The 22,268-nt window shown below is 43.9% G+C and overlaps 1 protein-coding gene across 1 annotated transcript in view; it reads left to right on the plus strand.

Annotated features, from left to right (window-relative positions):
• The first annotated feature begins 756 nt into the window (after positions 1-756).
• Positions 757-22,268, plus strand: part of TSPAN7 (tetraspanin 7) — a 95,107-nt gene continuing 73,595 nt past the window's right edge. The window contains exon 1 of the mRNA XM_061378058.1: positions 757-905. Within this exon, the coding sequence (XP_061234042.1) occupies positions 825-905 (81 nt within the window). The 5' untranslated portion in view covers positions 757-824. The remainder of the gene's footprint in view (positions 906-22,268) is intronic.

Genomic DNA, 22,268 nt, shown 5'->3' on the forward strand with positions numbered 1-22,268 from the left:
GGCGAGCCAGGTCTGTTCCAGATGAAGCTCAGGGGTCTCAAAGTCATACAGAAGTACAAGGTTTCTGATAACTTTAGGCTGGGGTTCAGTGCCCAGATTAGTTTTAGGATGGAGCTCATATTTGAGGCTGAGGTGATGACAAGGTTAGGAACCAGGCTCCAGCAGCATCCCAGCTTTGTGACCTGCTCCTGTAAGGTAACGTCAAAAAATCCTACTGCCTCAATGCATCCAGTAGGGCTGCCGACGGAGGCATGGCAGAGATGTGAAGAGGGAGGCCGGGGCTCCCAAACGGATTCAGTGCAGAGCTCTGGCTCTTAGGCACAGCCTGGCTCACCCTTATGATCTGGCTGCAGTCAAAGCGCTGTTAAACCTGCATTTCTCGCACTTGCCACGGTCTCCACAGCCTTGCAGCCTCAACACAAACAGATTTTCACCATGACACTGAATGACGTTTTCTCCCGTACTGGCAATTCCCCATCCGGCTCCCACTCGCTGAGCAGGTCAAGGAACGCCTGCGAGCATCTCCACAAGAAAACGGAGCGGCTGGTGGGGGTGTATTTCGCTGCATCCCTCAGAACCTCAAGCTTTTCCCCACTCCCTGAACCATTCCAGCAAACCTCGGCCGCCCAACGTTCCGCACCCCCCACAGATCCCCTCAGTGGCGCCCCGCGGGCAGCGCCCCCTGGCGGCGGGAGGCGCAGCGGCCCGAGCCAAGCCCAGCGCTGAGCTCACCGCCCTCCGCCCGCCTCCCCCCGCCCCTCCTCCCTGTTCCCTCCCTCCTCCTCCTCCTCCCGCGCCCAGCCCGCAGCCGGGATCTCAGTATTATGGCATCGAGGAGAATGGAGACCAAACCCGTGATAACGTGTCTGAAAACCCTCCTCATCATCTACTCCTTCGTCTTCTGGGTGAGTGCTGCGCGGCGCGGCGCGGACACACATCCACCAACCGACACACCGGCAGGGCCCAGCACCCCCGGGGTGGGCTGCGGGGGCTCCGCCGCGGTGTCACCGCTGAACTGTACGGGGACGTAGCTCTGATGAGGCCGGAATATGTATGTGTATGAACACACACACACATATATATATATATATACATGCACATACACACATATGTATATAAATCAGTTCTTCTGCCTCTTCTGGGGACGAGCAAATTACTCCTCTCGGGGGAAAGTTGCGGGGGTCTCCCTGGCTGCCGCCGTGGTCGCCCTCCTCCCTGCCGCCTCCCAGGTCGGCTGGACCGGGAGTGCGGGTCCCCTGCATCCCCGTCCCGACGTGGAGCCTCCCTCCCGGTCCCCCGAGGCTCGGCCCTGTCTCACCTGGGTGCGGGCTGCCGCCCGCTGTGTCCGCCGCGCTGTGTTTCGTAACCTGGCCCAGGCTCCCGTAACCCGTGTTTATGACCCAGATGCATTAATTGAGTTGCAGCACTTGATGGAGGGGGAGCCGGGGGATTTCAGGAGACCCCCGAGGCTGGGGGATTCTGCAACGACCTGGTTACTCAGCAGATCCCGGGCATGAGCAGCCTCTGGTGACGGCGGTCTGCAGCCTGGAGAGCTTTTCGTGGTACATGGTGACAGCAGCCGATAATGGCCCCACCGTGTACTGATAGAGACCATCATCTGCGCATCATTGATGAAATGCGCTGAAGCGGATTTGGCACTTCCTAGCAAGCGATGCTGATTGTGCGTTACTGGTTTAATAGCTTGCCATGAAAAGTGTCGGTGAAAGGGAGTTAACTCACATTTTCATCACTCTGCTTAAAAAAGCATTCTGAACACAGAATTGCTTATTCATGGCAATAATGTTTTACGTCTTAACAGCTAACACAGGGCTTTAACTGTTTCACCTGTAACTTCTTAAGCTTTTTCTTTTTAAAGCAGCATAACCAAAAGTCATTTTGCTAATCCAGACTTACGGCAGTACCTCTGCGTTATCAACCCTCCTAACATTGAACATATCCCCCCTTCTTTTTTAACAATTTTGATGGTAACTGCAGCAGATGTGTCTGATTGAAATGAATACAAAGCCAGAATCGTCTGTTGGGGTTTTTTGCTGGCAAGTCGATCCTTTACGGTAGTCTCGAGGTAGGCTGCTAGGCTTATACACTTACCACAATTCCAATATTTACCTTTTATAGCCTTCTGTTCGCAATGGATCTATAAGAAACCCCTCTTCTTCCTGTGATTGATGAGCAACTGCAGGAGCTCTGGTGAATTCACGCAATCTTTTCAAATGGCGTCTTTTTAGAAAGTGACCGCTGTATCCTCTGCAGCCTGACTAAACAGAGGACTCAAATCAGCATGCCCGTCGAGCTAGCACATTGCACAAACACTAATCTCATTAAAAAAGAGATAATTGTATGTGGAGCCAAGCAGCTGGCTAAGGGCATCTGTGCTGTAGGTTGTCGTGATGCCAGGCCAGGTTGACAGCTGGGACCTCATAGGGTAAATAACACAGCTGAGCTCCAGTCTGGGCGACAGTGATACATCTGCGCTGCCGGGATGCTCTACTGCAAATTCTTTTCCACTGAACTGTCTGTCAGGCTCTCCTGCATCCCAGTCTTCTCCAAGGGCATGGCCCACTTAATGTGGCTCTTCCAGTTACTTAACACCCGACAGCAGTTAGAGTGTTTGTCTGTCCTCTTCATTGAGCCTACAAAAGGAGGAAGAAATAAATGTTTGGAGACAGAATCCTGCAACCATGAGCAAAAGAGAACAAATTTCTTTTAAATCATTCTTGCTGTTGCATCTGGTTTCCGAAGGCCCCAGCCTAGGAAAACCTAGGCAGATCTCCTTAGGAGAACACAACAGAGAGCTTGGTAAAGGTCCAAAGTAGTGGACAGCAGACCCTACATCTTCATCAGTGGGTCTTCCTTTCAGCACAGAAGAACAGAATCTATTTTCCATTTCCAGTCCCTTTCTGAGCTTTGAATCAGCCCATTTCATTTAAATTGGAGCAAGATGCCCTGAGTAGAGTAGCAACATGGTGTGCCCTGGCCGTACCCTCATTTTCTTTATACAGGCAAGCTTGAGAGCTGAGGGATGCACAGAGTTGTCTCTTGCTTCCTTTCCCCCTTTCCTCCCATTATTTTCTGGGGTACTCTTTGTACTCTCACAAGCTGCTGGCTCTGGAGTCACTGTAATTCAGATTGGGTCCCCATGAATCCTCAGAGCTGAAAACATGGGAAGGATTCAATAGGAGGAACTATTTAAAAAATCTATTACATGCAGCTATCTGAATACCAGGAGGAAACCATGCCAGTGCCACAACTGGATGGTTTGTAGAATTTTATTCTGATGGCTTCCCCATGTGTTTTGGAGAGGTTGTAAGCTGATTTCTGAAGCAGAAAACCCTCCATTGCTCAGCTGCATTTTGTATGAGTTTTTTTCTAGCTGTGGGGAAGGAGTTGCGGTATAACACAGGGAGGAAAGCCATCCTGTGACAGGGAGGTATGTGGCAGAAACCTTAAGATATATCTGGCCAGGTGGCTATGGATTGTGATGTGAAGGGACAGAGGGAGAAGATGCTTCTTTGAACCCAGTAGGCTGTTTTGAAACGTCCAGAAGGACTTCTCTGTGTTTACTCTGCTTATTAAAGAGATAAAAGAAGACAATACAGACTGTTTCTGTCATGCGTGATTATTTGTCAGGGTTAAATATGAATTGCATTTGTATCAATGAGTGAGATGTATGTAGATGAAGGCTTTTAATAGAAGCATTAAATGGGGCTTCACTGACTACATGGGAACTGCAGGGCGGTAATGAAGAGACATGGTTCATTCAAATTTCATACTGCGTAGCTTGTTCTTTCCAAATAGGTTTTATTTAACGGTATTTGTTATTTTGATAGCTTCCTCTCCTCCCCATCACCATGCTTCCTGACTTCTTTCCGTAAATGTATCAACATGGTAAAAAAAATCCATAAACCGAGATAACAAGCTTTTTATGTGCTCATATGTATTGTTATTCATAGTACACATTAAATGCCTAAGGTTACCACTTTTGGTCCTTAAGGGACATAGTAATAAAAATTCTACAGCCATTTTTTTCCTAATCAGAATTCTGTACTGAACGCATCTGGTTTGTAACTAGTAGATTAAAAAAGGCAATAAAAAGCACTGCTTGGCTGTTAGGTATTTTTATTTTTATTTTTTTTTTGGGCATCATAAATTGCTTGCATAGAAACTCAACATATAATCTGTCTTGCTTTTAAGGGAAGATGAATTTTGGATTACAATTCAAAGTGAATTTTTTGTAGAGGACTAAAACCTTTAAGCACCCCTCAGTACCTTACATTTACCTGCTTCTTAAGTGAACTTATGTCTTAAAATGTATGAATACTTAACATTTCACTGTAGGCTTTAAAATATGTTTTGTTATCACATTAACAGCCTATCTCAATGTGTTTTGGAGGGGAGCTTTAAGGATGCATGTAGTGGTCCTTAGAGTTATCGGGATGCAGAAAGTGTGTTTCAACTTCCATGTGAAGCTTGTTGCCCCAAATAGGCACTGTAGCAGTGAGTAGCTTCTGATTTTAGGCACTGTGAGACACTTGGCTCTCAAATAAATGCTTTGTGTGTGCTGTCCTGCTCGTATGGGTGTTTCCTGCTGTTAATTGATGTAATAAAAGCATATGAGTAGAATTTCCATTCAGTTATATTTCAAAGGCGGGTTACTGATCTGAAGAATATCTTCTGACCAAGATCAATGTTTTGGATACTGAATTAGGTTCTTAGAACTTGGCTTGGTTTTTGCTATGTGATATAAACAGAACTAAGATACCTATTTGCAAGAGTAATAGTTCAGTTTTCCAAGGTTTTATTGCTTGGAAAATGGACCTGTGCATCCTGGTATGACCCCATGGAGGTGAGCAGGTGGCAGGAGAGCTACGGACTAGAGTGTGGTGGAAGCGCCACTTGGTTGTGAGGCCTCAGCCAGCACAGTTCTAAAACAGCTCGAAACGGCATGTTTCCATAGCATTGTTCTTTCAGCTATTTTCTCTGGTGGCTGCATGAATGTGGCTGTGTGGAGGGCCAAGTGGTCAGAAGATGGTCCCATACAGAACGACAGACTCAGGACCCCCTCTGGTCAGTAGGCACGGGCAGAGCTGGCGTTTGATTTGGAGGAGCATCTCCCCCACCTCCCTCTTCTCTTAGGCTTCCTCAAGCAGGACGTCACTGGTGGGGGACAGGCAGCTGCATTGCTCAAGCTGCAGCCGTACAGTAGAGGTGGCATTCGCCCACCATTTCAGGAGCTCATAAAGCCATTTTCTGGGAAATGCCTGAGACAAAGAGCAGTCGCAGTGGCCTGCTCTGTAACAGAAATTTATGGTTGAACTGCTGACCCATCTTCACATGCAGCCGTTTGAGCCTTACACTTTAATATGGGATTCAATTTGCGTGTCGCTTTGAGTTACTGGTGCCATTAGTCACCTTCATTATGGGTGTCCAGCTGGGTTGCTGAAATTACTGTTTTTCTCCCCAGAACTTCTTTCCAGTGCTTCTGCACTGGTTTCAGCATGTATCTGGTCTTTTTAATAACTTTTGCCATGCTTATATTTTTTCTTATTTTTTTCTTAAATATCTGATAGCAGTTGGTTTTAAAGGAAGTATTTTGGAAATGGTTTAGCTCTCCCATGTGGCTTATATTCCTTAATATTTTGGTAGTTCCATTGACTGCAAAGTCATCATTGCTATATTTTTAGAAATAAGTTTTACCATTTGCACAGTTACCTGGAATCCAGAAATATTACACTGTCAAAAATGCACAATATCCTCATTATGCTGGATTTGGACTGCTCCATTGTTTAGGCACAAACTTCATGCAGTTGCCTCCTTAAGTTAGTTGTTTTCTGTTCTGTTTTTCATAATGACATACAAGGAAGATTAAAGATAACTGTTTTTTCTTGTGAGTGTAGCCCCAGGTGAATTCTGTTGGGTAATAAATAACTGGATTAAAAGCAGGAAAAAAAATAAAAAGGGCTAGATGGTGTTTGAAAACACAGCTACAGATTAAGCTTTCCCTGTTGGGGTACTTACCCAACTTGGCTTACTTTTGTGGGTTTTTTTATCTCAGCTGTGGTATAAACCCCCTTAATGACAGTCCTGATAGCGGAGAGCCATGCCACCATGCGAGCTCTGCTAAGTGCAAGTAAAGGAAGAAGGTAAAGCTGTGATTTTCCTATGTAAGAAATCTTCACTATGAGGGTGGTGAGGCACTGGCACAGGTTGCCCAGAGAAGCTGTGGCTGCCCCATACCTGGCAGTGTCCAAGGCCAGGTTGGACAGGGCTTTGAGCAACCTGGTCTAATGGAAGGTGTCCCCGCCCATGGCAGGGCTTGGATCTAGGTGAGGTTGAAGGTCCCTTCCAAACCAAACCATTCTATGATTCTGTGGTATAAAGCAGTAATTGACTTTGCTGTTGCTTCTTCTTTTCATGCTGCTTGTGTAACTATGCTTGCATCTTGACAAGGTACCTGCTACACCTTGACCTTGGAATTTGTGTCTGGTCAGTTCTCTAGTTTGGGGATGGAAACTTTTTCACTTTAGCAGATTGGTTTGGACTGGTGAAGAGGGATAGTAGATGACTTGAAATTATGTTTTGGAAGATGTAGGATGCATTCATAAACAAGCAGTGGCAGAAGTCCTTGCTTTTTGCAAGCGATGGGATAGGGCTGTGGAAGAGTACCGAGGTATGCACAGGAAACACTTTGCTGTTCAGCATTCACTCCTGCTCTAAGCAACCAGTTGTGTGGCCTAAACAGTGTAGCTACAAATTCTAGGGAAGAGTCAGTACTTTTGCGTGGAAAAGGCAGTAAAGTCCTTTTTCACAGGTGATGGTTCATGCCAGCCTTGCTTGTCAAGGAAATGGAGGCAATTATTGTAGGTAAACCAAGGGAATTTAAAGTGGCTCCAAGAATCTGATTTCATCTCTGATTATGTGACTATTTATCAACTCCCTGTGCTGTCAGGGTGGTAAATTAGGCTGCCTGGTACCAATAGTTGTCTCCATCTCTGGATTTTTCTCATCATTTCTTCGGTTGTTGCAACTGCCCTACAAATTTATGCGCCAGTGAGTTAATAGATGAATATCCAGAAAGGTTCTTTGTGCATGTGAGCTTGCAGGAACATCTTCAATCTTCTCATCCTTTTAAAGTGCAGTGATACTTGTTACAGAAATGCTAGCTTTAAACTGCAATACCGAGTCTGTTCTACATCCACCAAATTTGTGGATGAAAATCCTTCTGACCTCAATGTCTTCCAAACCTAGGTGACTGAATCTTCAGAATAAAATACAAGACTCCAGAGGTGACTACAAGGAGGAGATGACAGTTACTGTAATGCCGGTTTTATTTGTGTGATGTTATTTCTTTAAGCTCATCACCATTAATTAGCATTTAAAAATCTATCGGAGAATAGATCCTTCACATCGGTAGAGCAGACCTCTTTCCATCTTAGATCTCATTCACCACGGTGGGCAGACGGCTTACATGTTCTGTCTTTATAATAGTTCTGGGTTATGAGAGGGAAGCATTTAAATTTCTCTTGTACTAGAGGGACTCTGAAGCATGGCATGCTCATGCCTTACAGGATTAACGTTATTTCATAGCTGAGCTGGTTCTTTGAGCTCTGGGAGTAGGCCACAGGATTTTTAGGACTGGAATGGAAGTGATGCTGTTAATTTTGCTGTAATTTCCATGTGGTGCTTTGCAAGATATTTTCCAGATGTTCTTTTTTCATCTATGAGATTCTGGGGACAGTGCTAAAATCCTTCAAAGAAGGAGACACCTCTTTTTCCCTCTCCATTTCTCACTTTTCCCATCTCTGGGAATTGCCATGCCGTGTTCAGGTTGTGACTGGTTAGTGTGCAGTGTCCAAGGAGACCCCTTCTGGAAATCAGGCTGGATGCACCAGAAGGCAGCAGGACCCTGCAGAGCTTCCTGGGCTGGGCAGAAGGCTGAAATTGTGTCTTGTGAACATTTATTTCTCAGAGTTATTTGCTGTGAACTTTGAGAAAAGGTTGGGTTTGGTTTGGGTTGTATGAGGATTTGGATGGATCAAGTTGAAATGTTCTTTTTTAGGGTTTTAGCAGTCTTTTAAAGAGTTTATTTGCTAGGATAATGTGATGGTGTTAATAATGATGTAGTGGACTTGATCTGCAAGTCTGTGTACCTTGAGGCTAGACCTAAGGAAAAGGTTGGCATACTTATATGGTGCAGCAGAGACAAAGGAGAGAAGAGGAATGGATTAAACACTGCAAATATCATAGGAAGAAGACCACTTACATTTCCCTAAAACTGGGAAGTGATAGAAGCCCTGCTGTATGGCCCTTACAACCACTGAATGCCTTAATGCCTTCAGATAGAAATGAGTGGCTCAGGTCTGCAGATACCACATAACTGAAATTATCAATGAAGCCAACAAGATCTACAGAGTCTTGTTCCTGGCCCAGGTTACATGTGCTGCTTCAGAGAATACAGTATACGGGAACAAAAAATTACACTGACCACCACCAGCAAAGTACATTTACAACTCGCCCACAAGAAATTTCTAGCCCACAAGGAATTATTTGTATTACAAGGACCTAAATACATTCCCTGCAACTGAAGTTTCAGATAGACCAGTGTGATTTTATCCTTTGGTAAGTTTTAAAAACATTTATATTTAGAATGGAGTTTCCAATGGGTTGGCCTCCATCTGGCAACAACTTTGAAGTGTTTAGAATAAATTACTCAGCATTTTTGGCAACCAAATGTGAAAAAGTGCTCATTTTGTATGTTTCTAAAAATAAATAGGAGCTATATCAAAATCTGAAGTTTTGGTAGTTTTCTTAGTGATGGAAACTGTTAGTGATTTGGGAAATCCTAAAAAAATGAAGTTTTTGAAGAAGCAAGGATTTCCTGAATATGCTAGGTAACATCAATGTTCTTTTTTGTAGGTAGACTTGAAACTCAGGCCAGTTTATGCCATCATGGGTTGTGTCATGGCATATGTTAAATCAGTCCAGTTAGGCAGAACCAAGGCTTGCCCTTCTGGAGATCTATGAAGTGTGTTGGCTTCAAAGTCACATCTGGGGCTTGTGGCCCAACCAGAGTTGAAAGCCTGTAACAGAGGTAGGGAACCTTGGATCTGGGACCCATGCAGTCTGCAAGGATGTATGCCTGGACTGGGCTTTTTATCCATGTTATAAGATAATGCAAAGGTGAGTGACTGCCTGGGGCTCTCCAAATGCTCTGCTCTGACCTCACCAAAGAAAATGTGAAGGACATTGTATACAGTTTATAGAAATGCATGCAGATTAATTCCAAAAGCTATCTGAGGTGGAGAATTGCTGCAAATTTCCTCTGGTGAAGGGAAGAGGGGAAGATAACATTATTTCTATTGTGCTCCCTAATAGTCTGCTGGCCAAAGAATTTTCATTACAACTTGCAATTGCCACCACTGTGTCAAAAGACAATCAAAACACCAGAAAACTATCAGGAAAGCTGCGGCTTTTATTCTTGTAAGAATGGGTTAAGATAAAGGAGAAGACACTTTCCAGGTATGTATTAAGAGAAGAAAGGATGGAAACTCAATCCTCCGCTGTACGGTCTTCAATAGCACTTAACATCTGACTGGCTTTAATAAGACTTGTAATGATAACATAATTAAGTACATGCCACTTCTGTTTCCCCTTGAAAACAAAGAGGAAACAAAAATACAGATAAGTTGGTTACCCGCAGTGCTTCAATACTGATGGCTGCATCTCATCGTTGGGATCATTTTCACTGCTGCAGCTCCCCTGTGCTGAATGTAGGATGTGCGCACTGATTGCAGACAGAGCATGATTCAAATTGCCTGCAAAATAATGTTTTATAGGAAAGCAGCAGCTGATATTATTGCATGTTTAGAGACTTTTTTTTTTTTTTTTTACTTCCTCTTGGTTTCCAGGTCATTGATACTATGTTAGAAGTTATTTTTTGTACAGCTGCATCTTTGTGTCAATTGAAGCAGGCCCAGATTGCAGTTGCTAGTTAATACTGAGATCAATGTATGCATTATCTGGGACTGAGTTTCTCTTTCCAGTAGATTGCTGAGTTAAATTATGCAGGTCAAATGACCTAGAGGCTTAAATTAATTTCTCTTGTCCCAGAGCAACTTGCAGGCCATCTATGCATCACCTGTGGACTTTAGGGGTCTTTTTGTATTCAAGCATAGTTTAAAAGGTCCTGAAGAAAGAATCAAGATCTCAAGACGTCAGGGAGCTGTCTGTCAGGAGTATTTCAGTGTTCCTTCCTGGAACACACAAGTCATGCCCTAGTGTATTCCTTGCCGTCTGTTCTCATAAAACAGGGGATGGTGCGAAGGGATGGAGTCAGGACTCCCATCCATGGGAGGTCACACCTTTCAGACATCAAAGAAAAAGCAGTTCATGAGGATGGCATTGTGGGTTTATTTTTGTCATGGCAGTAGGACTGGGGAAGCATACAGCCTTTCTAGGAGGCAGCAAGACCTTGCTCTATTTACTATGTGCAGGATCTTTGTGCAGCTTTCAGAGTGCTGGTGCAGAACTCTCACTGTCAGGATGGGGAAACTTTTCTCTTTGCCCATGACCTTGTAGACAACTACTTTCTTTCTTAATTTATGGAAAAATACTCTTTCTTTTTAGATTTTTTTCCCCTTTGTCTCCCTGCTTCAAAGCAGTGTTTTTTCTGAGCATTGTTCCAACATGGAGAAATTGGATGGGGCTTTGAGCTACCTGGTCTAATGAAAGGTGTTCCTGCCCATGGCAGGGGCCTTTGAACTAGATGATCTTTAAGCTTCCATACAACCCAACCTGTTGTATGGTTCTATGAAAGGACCAACCAGTGCTTTCTGTCCACTTAAGTTCCTGAGCTCACCTACTCTTGGCCATGTTTAGCAGCACACTCACTGGAAAGGCATGCCAGACAGGACCACTGGTCCTTGCTCTATCCAAGGTGGACCCTGCCATAGCCAGGGACCAGCCCTGGGCAGCTGTGGGGTGAGCTGTCCCATGGAGCTCACCAGTCCATGAAATTACAAGCTGCAGGAGATGTGCTGGACCAAGCAGGGTGGTAAATAAACCAAGTGTTACATCCAGCAATTGCATTATTTTCAACTGAAACCAGAAATAAAAATAAAACCTCCCACTTCCAGGAGGGCTGTGTTTTGTAAGCAACAGCTAGTTGCTTTCTGATGTGAAAGATGGTTGTACTTAAAATAGGTACCTCTGTGGGAGAGAGAATTTTCAGCTAGTGAAATTGTTCAGAACAATATGGAAAAGTTGCCTCAGTTTCTGTGAGCTGGCAAGACACACATGGGATACTTATGCAGAGAAAGAGAGAAACACAAAACAAACCCGGTCCCTGTAGGGAAACCTCAGCATGCTGCACCATAGCTATTTTTTAACAGAAGTATCAGATTTAAAGTGTTCCCTCCCCCCCCTCACTTGCTGGCCTCAGAGTGCCAGGGGACCAGACAGGAATAATCCCTATACCCTGAAGAATATCCAGTATTAAAAGCAAGGAGCTCGGCTGTTCCGTACAGCAGAGCAATCTCTGCAAGATGAAGGATATAACTGAGCCCCAACCACTTAGTTGATTTATTCTTTTAATTTCATGAGGTGCTTGGCTTTGCAGTTTCATGTTGGTGTTAGACGAGAATGACTTCCTGCTTTTTCCAGCACCATCAAATATGTAAAGTACGTAAGATGGCAGACCTCTAAATCTGAAGGATATCAAGAAGAATTTCAGGCTAAGTCTTTGCTTTTAGGCAGTCAGTCATGTATAATGATATAAAAATGAGAGCCACCTCATCAGTGAGAAACATTTAACCAGTTTTTCTTCTAGTACCATTCACCAGCTGATCAGTTGTGCACCCAAGTCCGAGTCTTATGTGGCAGTAACATTAGCCTTTGGAAAGCATATTTTCTCTATATCGTATGTTAGTGCTATACTGGTAGGCAAAATGATATGATATAAAAAAGACATTTTAAGATTAATTAAATCAGCTGAGGTTAATGAGTACATATGGGTAGACTGAGTTTGCTCTGCTTAACATCAGTGGGAATCATAGATGACCAGACTGTTTTACGCAGTCAGCTCATTGTTTTTTAAACTCACCTATGCTTAATATTCAGGTTCAGTGAAACAGAAGGTTGTTCTGGTTTGGAACCCACAGAATTCCCATAGAGTTGTGATTGAGAGGGTCTGTCACTCATTCTTGTGCTGGATATCTCGGAAGGATAAACCTTTTTTCCCTTTCTCTGTCAAGACAGAAAACTTGTTAAGTTCTGCCTCCTATCTCTATACTTGCTTTGGCTGCCCTTCTGATTTTGCAGCACAACATCATTTCACAAGAAGATGGCTGCTCCTCCATGGTGGTTGTTCCACTACCCCAAAAGAGGTAGAATTACCTTTAAAATTTTGCAGCTTCTATAGACACAAAGCCTAAACTAAAGAACATGAGAGCAAAAGACCTGCTCTGTAGACATGTTTATGAGGTAGTGTGCTGTGGGATTGCACGTGAGACAGCTGGTGGATGAATGAATGCTGAGTATTATGGCCAGAATCAGAAGGCATGGCAGAGTGCACGTTGTTTGGATTAAATTCAGGAAAAAATGAGGCCTGGGTGTTTCCTCTATGTTAATATGGTGGGGTTTTTACATCGACAGCTGTGTATTGTGTTTTCCCTGTTCTTCAAATGCTGTTGTCCTTAAGACACATTATGTAAATACTCATGGGAAAACAAAATGTTTGGATTTATTTAACAGTGATAGTCCTTCAAAAGTAATAGTTGTCATGCCCATTTTATAGACAGACACCGATATAAGTCAAGCAATATGTCTAAGGAACAGCTGGGTCAAATTTGGCACATCTGTCAATCAGTTATTTTAAGTCCCTGACTGCAATAATTACTACATTGTAGCACTCACATTGACAACTTACTTCAATTGCAGAAACAGCAAGCTGAAATAAAAATTGCATTTTACCTGCTGTTAATGTAGCTTGTAGAGTATGGGAGTATTTCTGTGAAGTCTAATGAATACTGCTGTTGGAAGGAGCAGCTGGCTTTATCTGAACCATGAAATTAGTAGACCATCATGTTCTTTATTCTGGAGTTGCATGCACAATGCACTGGGAAAAGCATTTCAGGTTGCCCAATATCCTGCAAGAGGGATCAGAGCTACCAGTGCATGACAGGAAGCCCCCAGGTGAGTGGGCTTCCACAGCTGGGAATGATCCAGGCAACTTTCCTGACTTCACAGATCAGGCAAGCCCTTCTGTGGGGGAAAAAAACCCCAAATCCCCTCATGTAGCGTATAAGAGGGGATAGGTTTCCTTCAAGGAAGTAGGTGCACATCTGTAGGTGGATATCCACCTGTTTTGAAAGATCATTTGGCTTGGGAGCAAGCACGTTGGCCCCAAAGGAGGGAAACTCAGTGTGCCTGCTTAAGAATGTCCTCCTCATCCTCTTCGTGCTAAGTGTCAGTGGTTTGTTATCTCCATAGTATATACCAAATGTGGCAGGCAAGACCGAGTTTAAATGCTGACCTCCAGAACAAGCTAATTTTCTTACTTTCACTGTGCTTTGTCATATGGAGAGGATTTTGCTAACATGGAGCTCTGGTTAAAGACTAGTATGCAGAATTTTGTGATTAGTGGATTCTGCCACATTTTCTAAGCGAGGTTGTCAAGTGATCCTAGCAATTAGACTGACCTCTTAGCTAAAGAAGGATTTCTCTCTAATTTATTTGTGCAGTGGATGCTATGACAGCTGCAAAGAGTTATTAGCAGTTTTCTTTGCTAAATTTTAATTGGACAGCTACAAAGTACAGTCTATGTGGGGATGGCAGCTCTCAGAAGTCTGCTTTAGCACAGAAAAAGTACACCAACATCTATCAGGGTGAGGTTGAGTTGTGCTGGAAAGAACAGAGTGGGCTTCCCAAGCTGCCATTTAAGGCTCGAACAAGTTGTGAGGATTTCAAGTCACTTAATAGAGTGACTTAATAGAGGAAGCATCTAGTCTGGGGACTTCTTCAAGAAGAAGGGGCTTTGTTCATGCTGACAGCCTATACTGTAGCCCATAGTGTAGGTATTTTCTTTCTATACACACCCCAGTGAGGCCCTTCTGGAAGAAGTTAATGCTGGCTGCCCCTGGTTTTGTGTCAGTTAAGTTAAGGGTTTTTACTAGCCATAGATTAAGCTGGTGTTGTTTGGTGGGTGTAGGTGGGGACAGCGCATGGAGAAAGAAGTGACCATTCACCAGCATTTTGAGTCTGAGTGACTTTAGGTGAGTGACAGACTGGTTTTCTTCTGATGGTCCCTGTGCAGTTTTATCTTAACACCTCTTGCAATGGCTATTACTCAGCTGATCAGGCTGCGAGCAGAGCAGAGTAATTTGGAGCAGTCACTGTTTTGTTCTTATCTTCATGTATGGTCTGATGAACAAGAGGGGAAAGGGCTCATCAGGTACTCATCAAAATGTTGTTAATTTCTCTGCCATTCCTGGACCTTGCTACCTCAATAAAAGAATTTTCAGGTAAGCTACAGCATGATTTCTGTTTCCCACTTCTCCATATGTGGTATCATGCAGAGACAGACTGGCCTGTGTGGCTCAGCTCATGTTTTGGTATCTTTTATCACCTTATGTGGCTCCGTTTAAATTACACTTTTCAAATGGTAAATTACAAGTTCCTTAGGAAAAACTCCTTAATGCCATTTTTGCTGGCAGTTCATTTCATCCTTTTAGTGTAAGTAGTATCAGTCTAGTAGCTAGTGGGGCTGCCTGCTAAGAAGTAACAGATGGCCCATGCTAGCTAGGACAGGAAGGATCATAGGGGTGGGAGCCAGTGTTATCTACGTATGTATTTTGGATTGCATTGTGAGTATTTCCCAGGAGGGAGCACAGCTGGCACTGGAATTGTGGAAACCTGATTTTTGGCATTCTTTATTCCAAGTCTTGGCATACTTGAAAATCAACATATGTGGTTCATGTTGGAGTATATCAATGATATTGAAATTATACATCTTCTTGGATAAAATTGCTGTGCTTGCTGGTTTTCTCCCCTTTTTTGACTTATCCTGTAATCAAAAGCACTGCGTGAGAAAGTACACAGAAGACAGCAGCCTATTTCATGATGTAATCTTGCTTGCATTTACACTTTACCACAGGATAGCTTTAAAATGTAGTAACTAATGCAAAACTGAAGGAAAACCAGAATTAGTTGTAGACATTTCAGACCAGCTTTTACCTGCTAGCTTTGCTCCTGCACTAAAATGTTTAGGTACCTTGATGGGCAGAAGGCTGAAGAGAAGAGTATATGTCAGAAAATGGCTGCTTTGCAGAGCTCCTCTTCTGGAGCCATCTCTTACTAATGCTGGGCTGGCAGCCTCCTCTGTACTCTGCCTTGGTGTTCATCTGTAGCAGTAGGCATATCTCTAAGAGGGAGGGAAAAAGCATGGATGAAGAAAGCTGTGATCATAAACATAGTCTGTGGAGGTAAATCTTTGATTCTGGTAAGGTGGCTAAGGTTTAGGCACAAGCACTGAAGTTAGAGTTTGCTCTGTGTTCTGCATTATGTTGGTTGCTTGTCAAGGCGGCAGCAGGCAAAGGCCAAGAGATCCTAGATGTAGCTGTGTGATTGTGATTTGGTAAATCAGGCCTTTCAGAGGGCTCTTAATATATAGATTATGATCTGTCTCCTCTTTGCACTAAGAAAACGTATCTGGGAGGCAGGAAACTGTCCCTTTTCACATTAATAAAGATGTGAAAATCTTCAAATCCCCTGTCAGACATGGGAAAATCTTTGTTTTGTGTTTTGTTGGTTTTTTTTTTTTTTTTGTTTAATGGTTTGGGGTTTGTTTGTTTTTTGTTGTGGTTTGTTGTTTTTATTATTTTATTCTGTTGGGGGGGGTGGTATTTTTTGTGTATGTTTTGTTTGTTTGTTTGTTTCTCTGTTGTTGTCCTAGGAGCGTGCAGTTTAGGAGATAACATTTCATTCAGTTCTCCCTGTGGCACAGTTTGAACTTAAATCCTTTATCTTAACCCTGGATGGACAGACACTAAGCTGTCCTTGCTTCATGTAAGGTAACTAGAGCTTATGTGAACCATGGGACAATGTAATGATTTGACTTCTTTTCTCAACAGTATGATGATAACCTGTAGTAGATAAAACACATTACAAGTGCCCAGAGAATGACGAGGAAGATTAACTAAGGTGATCTTGTCGAGCTGAGGCTTTATCCTTGGGCATCTGAGCAAGGAGAAAACACTTCTCCTCAGCCTGACCCGGAAACATTTGTCTCACAACTTGGCTTATTAAAGTTGCACTTTCCTAGTGCTGCATCACTGCAGTGACAGTAGTTTCTACCATCTTAACATCTGTCTTTTGAGCATAAGCAGAAAAAGTGGCAATGCGTTATGAAAAGATCCATGAGGACTGCCTCTGGATGCTCTGGGAGAGAAGAGGAAATCAAGTAAGGCAGTGGAGACTCCTCCTCTCCCCTTGCTCCACATACAAAGACACTTGAATCTAGGGTAAAGCCAAATTCTGCATGGGCTTACTTAGAAGCTTTTCTGGTCATACAAGAAATACAGATAAATATCTCTTGCTAAATTAACACGGGACTTCTTATTTTGGAAACTGCCTTCCCTACATTTAAAGCATCTATTGCTTCATTTGGTATTAAAGTAAAATCATTGTTCCATTATGTGTTTGTGAACTCATTTTCTTCTGTAGAAGGTAATCTTCCTTGAAGCAGTCACTTCAGCTTAGAGAACTGAATAGCTTTCAGGACTCTAGTGACCCTACTGTCTTCTGCCAAGTTTCCAAAGAATGGCTAAGATACTTCAGAAATTTCTCTTCCTTCTGTATCTCCCCTCTTTCAGTTTAAAGCCATTACCTTGTCCTCTCACTACCTCCCGTTTTAAAAAAGTCCCTCTTCAGATTTATTGTAGGTCCCCTTTAGGTACAGGAAGGCAGCTATAACATGTCCCCAGAGCCTTCTCTTCTCCAGGCTGAACAAGCCCAACTTTCTCAGCCTGAATTCGTAGGAGAGGTGCTCCAGCACTATATATATCTATTGATATATCTATTTTTCATCCTCAGGAGCAAATTATTCTATAATTTAACTAATAAATCAGAGGGTTTTAAAAGCTTTTATGAGTTTTTGGTTTGGTTTGAGTTTTTTTTCCCAGTTTGTTCAGAATCTCTCAACTGATGTTTGGCTGCAAAGTTCTTAATGGGAGTTTGATTTTCCTTTTGAATTGACCAGGTATAGAACTCATATGAGTTTGTCCCTCCTGTAGCAACTAGAATTGATGCAGCATATTTTCAGAGCATTGAACTTGGATGACCGCTTCAGTCCCATGCCCTGCTTTTCACCAGTGATCTCATTTGTGGAGACAAGACTAGAAGTGCATTTTTGGTCTTTCAGGGGAAGAAAAGTTTGAGTTTATCCCCTCTTTCTCCAGAGGCCACAGAATACATGACTGTGCAAAACAGTCAAATGCACTTAAACGGACATGCTGTCCATCTGGCAGCTGTTTTTTCTGGCTCTCCTGTTCTCTGTTAGCTCTGTGATGGAGTGCTGTGGCATACTTTATGGAGAATGACAAAGGAGGTACTCCCTGTTTTTGTACCTAAGCTGTTGAAAGGATCAAAGTATTTAATGTTAACTCTCCCTCGCGTTTCCCTCCTTAAGCTCTGCTCTTAAGAAATAGCTCATTAATTTGTTAGAGGCCTGGTGAGGAAGGAGGGGGTGGAAAGCCACCAGCAAATGAATTTGTTCCGGGTCAGGTCTTCCCATAGCAGTCAGGATCCTGTTCTGAGCCTGCTCTTTCCCTCCTTGTTCTGTTGGGGAGATTAGGAGCTGGATGATAAGGAAGTTGCTTCACTGTTGTGTAATATACTAGTTTGGGGGCTGCTCACATGCTGGCTGCTATATATAAAATCTCATCTTGATAGACATGAGAGGTTACCTAAGAAATTATGGTAAGGGCTGTATAGCTTACACAGATTCCAAATTTAACGACCTCCTTCTTCCCAAAACTTCACACCAGAGATTAAATGTAGTTCCTTTCTTTCCTTTTCAAAGATCTGTGGATAGATCACAAGTTAACAGACAAAAACGATCTTTATTATAATACTTTGACCTCGTAATTCATCCTTGCTGCTAGATAGTAATTGGCAGGTTCCTTTTGTGCGGGCTTGGCAAGCACTGCTAGAGGAAAAGACATTTCATTACCTGCTTAGGAAGAAGAATATTGGTGTCATAACACTATCCATTGCTGGCCTTTTCTCTGGATCACTTGTGAGGGCTCTTACAATGAACCATGAACTTTTTATGACTTTGAAACTGGCAAGAGAATCACAGGATGACTGTGAAGTGTAAAGGTTTGCATTTGGTTCCTGCGGTAAGAAGGGACTGTGGATTTTTACATTACTGATGCATATTTCAAATTGGCAGAGGAAGTGAGGATGAGCCTTTGAGGCTTCCAGCTTCAGGAATAGAAAGACAAATGGTGAACAGTTTGTCCTGAAATGCCTAATGATAAAATGGTATTTGTATGGAAACCTAACCTAAGTAGTAGTAATAATAATAATAATAAACATCCTGGAAATAATCCTGAAATTCAGACTTTCCTCTGCTTCTGATGCTTTTAGCTTATGTTCTAGTAGAATAAGGATCAAAACATGTATCCCATTCTTAATACCTCTTTATCGCTAACTAAAAGGTTCTCTCTGTCCCATCAGGGAGTCCCTTCCCAAACAGCTGCCATGAAGCTTGCCCAGGACTCAGCCCTGGTGTCAGTGGGGCACAAGAGATGGACCGGTAGCATTTGTCTTTTGATGTAAGGATAGCCACAAAGGTTCATGCATCAGACTGCTCCTTCATGGTGGCAGCTTACTTTGGGTTTTTCTGATGCCCCCTCTGGCAGTTACTCTTTGCCCTGTACTTCTAGATGTGTATGTTTAAACAATCTTGCCGCATCCCACAAATGTACCACCTTTGCAGCTGCTTGCTCTCTTTAGTTTTCTTTCATACTGGCTCCCATGATTTGGGATCCTTATGGAGAATGGCAGTGGATTTCTTTGGCTTTTGTAATGACTGTTTCTACTTTTGGTCATCACATGGCTACGGCAGTGCTATTTCCCCACTGATATAATCCAGTTTCTCTTTCCTAGGTGATACATAGCTTGTTTTTAAAGAATCCCCATTACTACCTCCCTTTAACCAAGTTCCTGATGCGGGTAGTGTGTTGGCATCCTCATTTAAAACCAAACACTTCATCCTCCCCCAGTTTAGTCTTCGTCGTGTGTTTTAGACTTCTACCATCTTATGTGCAAGTATATATATTTGTTCTAGTTCCCTATTTTCCCTTGTCTTTTTTAAATGGGGATATTCATTCAGACTTCTCAGTTTTATCCCTTCTGCATTTTGCCAGCACATGTACTGACCCCAGCTTAAGGCTGCAGAGATTTTATGACCTGGTCCACAGGGAATGCATCATCCATGCTTTTGTGCTTCCCTGTTGCCTTTTATTTAAAAACTCCTGGTGAAATCATATTCCTCTCTCTCATTTTATTATTTCTCCCCCCACCCAGTTTAAAGGTTTAACATATGTTTCTGGTTTGGTTTAGATGAACCTGCCTTCCCCTTTCCGGGCTCCCTCTATCTGAAACTCTACCCAGCTTGTCAGTAATCCAAATGCTGCTGGGGCTTTTGGGCTGTGGTACACTCTGGAAGTCCCAGCACTCACTGCAGGCTGTTTTCCCTGTGATTTTACCCTTGTTCAGCAGTTTTGGAGAGTTATGTGTTTGGGGGAGATCTGCCTCTTTGGCGCAGCTAAGACAAGGAGGGGGCAACTGCGCTGCAGTGTCAGGGGTTGCAGCCATGGGACAAGAGGGAGTTTATGCCAGTGCTGAAGAGTATAACCACACTAAATCCATTCTGTGCCATCTGTATCTTGGATTTGCAATGCTTTGCCAGTGAGGCTGTGGTTATTTAGTGTGCATGCTCAGTGAAGCCGCCTGCCCTGCCCTTGGCACCTGCGCCCTGAGTAGCATTGCTTGCCCTCTCACTCAGGTCCTCTTCTGCCCTTGAGCTGCATTGGTTTGGGTATTTTTCCTACATTCAGCAGCATACAGGGGGAACAAAAAAAAAGGCTGCACTGCATTAAAAAAAGGAGGGGAGGAGTGAGGTGAGGTGAAAAAATGGAAAATAAAAGTGTGAAGGGGATTGCAAAAGCATAAGCTTTGGTGCAGTGTGTGCTGACGCACTGCATAGCATCAGATGAGGCACCGGCATGCGCAGAGGTGTCAGAGTGCAAACTGGGCTGCGAGTCCTACAGAGGTTTCTTGTCATCTCATTCACAACTAACCCTCCTGGACAGTATGGTCTCTCCAAACAAACAGGTGAATCGTGACTTGCTGTGTGGCTATCGGCAGCACCATCCAGGTATTCCCCAGAGGCAGTATTGCAGGCAGGTTGCCTGTGGTGTTTGCAGTGACCAAGTGTCTCCCCCCACGCCCAGGCAAGGCAAAGCTCGTTTTGAAAACAAACAAGTCAAGTCCAGTGCTGCATTGTGTTGTGCTCATGCATAATCCTCCAGCGGCAGTCAGGAATGCTGCAGGTCTCGGGAGTGTCAGGCGGCTGCCAGGAAGCAGCAGCTTACCCTTCCGTATGGGGTGGGAGCAAGGAGACTGGATGCACCGGGCATCCCTGCCCTTCACTCTTTAAGACCGTATTAACGTAATGCCTTTGGCCAGGGGTTGTTCTTTCTTTCCTCTGGGCTTTTCTTCCTTCACACAGCTTCCTCCACCCACCAGGAATGAGTGTGGTTGTTAGTGCTGCTGGCTGCCTGTTTCTAGCTGTGTGAAATGTGGACACCACCAACTGACAGAATTTGGTGTGCAGGCAAAGATATAAAAGCAAAAATGGTGGGTTGATGGAAAGAGAGGAGGGGACATATGGAGGAGGAAGGTAAAAGTTAATGGAGAAGAGAAGAGCAAAGGGAAACTGATGCTTGAGGCAACCAACCAGTCAATTGATGGCCGGTAATATAAGTGAATGGCTAGGTAGAATAAATCAGGCAGATAGAAGAGGAGATGAGGCTGGCAGGGCATGTTGTTTTATTGCCCTCTGCATTTGCTTTCTGGTACATTTCACTTTTGCTAAAGATGCCTGCATCAGTAGCAGTGTGCCTATGTGGGTGCAATGATGGGCGGTATATTGGCACGATGGGAGTAGAGCTGTTCTGCATGTATGAGACACCAGGTAACTCTAAAAGGCTGTAGGATTTGGTTTGTATCCTTGATTGTGGAGCCAATTCATGCCCCTCTCTGCTATCCCTTCAGTTCCCTATCCCTTGGGATGAGGAGATTCTGCCCAGCTGCCCCTGCTAATTTTTCGGGGGGGGGGGGGGGGAGAGATGGGATTGGGGGCAGGCTGGTCTGTGAGATCAGTGGGTCTCAGAGGGATGCATTGAGATAGAAGCAGCCCTGAGAATAAGTAGGGGAAGATATTCCTGTGCTGCCTTGCATCATGCCATCATGGTATAAAACCCCTTTGTCTGCAGGTCAGTCTGTGCAGCAGAATCATAGAATAGTTAGGGTTGGAAAGGACATTAAGATCATCTAGTTCCAGCCCCCCTGCCGTGGGCAGGGACACCTCCCACTAAACTGTGTCACCCAAGGCTCAATCCAACCTGACCTTGAACACTGCCAGGGATAGGGCATTCACAGCTTCCTTGGGCAATGCATTCTAGTGCCTCACCACCCTCACAGTAAAGAACTTCTTCCTTATATCCAGTCTAAACTTCCCCTGTTTAAGTTTTAACCCATTACTCTTTGTCCTACCACTACAGTCCCTGATGAAGAGTCCATCCCCAGCACCCCTATAGGCCCCCTTCAGATACTGGAAGGCTGCTAGGAGGTCTCCACACATCCTTCTCCAGGCTGAACAGCCCCAAATTTCTCAGCCTCTCTTCATATGGGAGGTTCTCCAGTCCCCTGATCATCCTCGTGGCCCTTCTCTGGACTTGTTCCAACAGATCCATGTCCTTTTTATGTTGAGGACACCAGAACTGCACACAATACTCCAAGTGAGGTCTCATGAGAGCAGAGTAGAGGGGCAGGATCACCTCCTTCGACCTGCTGGTCACGCTCCTTTTGATGCAGCCCAGGATATGGTTGGCTTTCTGGGCTGCAAGCGCACACTGAAGCCAGCTCATGTTCATTTTCTCATCAGCCAACACCCCCAAGTCCTT

Source organism: Neopsephotus bourkii, unplaced genomic scaffold (genome assembly GCF_033783945.1).
Source record: "Neopsephotus bourkii isolate Nb327-2 ecotype Australia unplaced genomic scaffold, CSIRO-AGI_Nbou_v1 NB_1763, whole genome shotgun sequence".
NCBI classification, from domain to species: Eukaryota; Metazoa; Chordata; class Aves; order Psittaciformes; family Psittacidae; genus Neopsephotus; species Neopsephotus bourkii.